General features: G+C 53.4%; 1 protein-coding gene across 1 annotated transcript in view; it reads left to right on the forward strand.

Moving 5' to 3' along the window:
* The window catches only part of LRIT2 (leucine rich repeat, Ig-like and transmembrane domains 2), a 4,312-nt gene extending 3,820 nt beyond the window's left edge, over positions 1-492 (forward strand). Inside the window, exon 5 of the mRNA XM_017746186.1 lies at positions 469-492. Coding sequence (XP_017601675.1) covers positions 469-492 — 24 coding nt within the window. The remainder of the gene's footprint in view (positions 1-468) is intronic.
* Positions 493-753: the final 261 nt, after the last annotated feature.

Consider the following 753-nt stretch of genomic DNA (forward strand, 5'->3'; position numbering starts at 1 on the left):
TTGGGGAGCCCTGGGAATGGAGGTGCCCGGGCTGTCCGGCCACAGGTGTGGAGCTGTGCCTCCGTAGCCCCGGGCTTCCCCCGCAGGACTGTCGTGGAGCAACGCACACTGACACACCAAGCAAAGCAGCACTGACAAAAAAACAACCCCCGAACCAATACTAATGCTTGTGGCCAAAGGCCAGAGGTGTCCCCTCACTCACCCACACAGGTGTGTCTTTAGCTGTTTATGTGTGTCTGCAGCTCTGCCAGGTGCCAGCTTCTCTGTGTGCCAGCTCCAGGGAACGGACAGGGGAGCTGGGCACGGCTGTGGTCACAGCCCAGCAACAACAAGTGGTGGGGAGGATTGGGTCAACACGATGGAGAGATTTTATTTTACTTGGAGAAAAAATTATTTTGACCAGAGGTGTTGGTTTTGGGGGTGGGTTTTTTTGTTTGTTTTGCATTTTCTTTCTTACTCCTCCTTAAGGTTTACGCAGCCCTAAGAGATTGACAGCTTTGGTTGTACCACAAACAGGAAAAGGGCAAGTGCTTGAAGCAGGCTGGTGGGACAAGTGGGCAGAGGCAGAGAACACAGTGGAGCAGGGGGTTGGGAGCTGAAGATGCAAGCCAGGCACATTCCCTAAATGCAGACAAGTGCCTGCCCATCCTGCTGCTTTGAAACCAAAGCTCTCCTCTTTGCCAGAGGCAAAAAAGCCCAAAGACACATGTGACTGCCTCCTGCTTGTGGAGCAGCTCAGTGCTGTGATTCTCA

The sequence above is a fragment of the Corvus brachyrhynchos genome, unplaced genomic scaffold (assembly GCF_000691975.1).
Source record: "Corvus brachyrhynchos isolate BGI_N302 unplaced genomic scaffold, ASM69197v1 scaffold279, whole genome shotgun sequence".
Classification (NCBI taxonomy): domain Eukaryota; kingdom Metazoa; phylum Chordata; class Aves; order Passeriformes; family Corvidae; genus Corvus; species Corvus brachyrhynchos.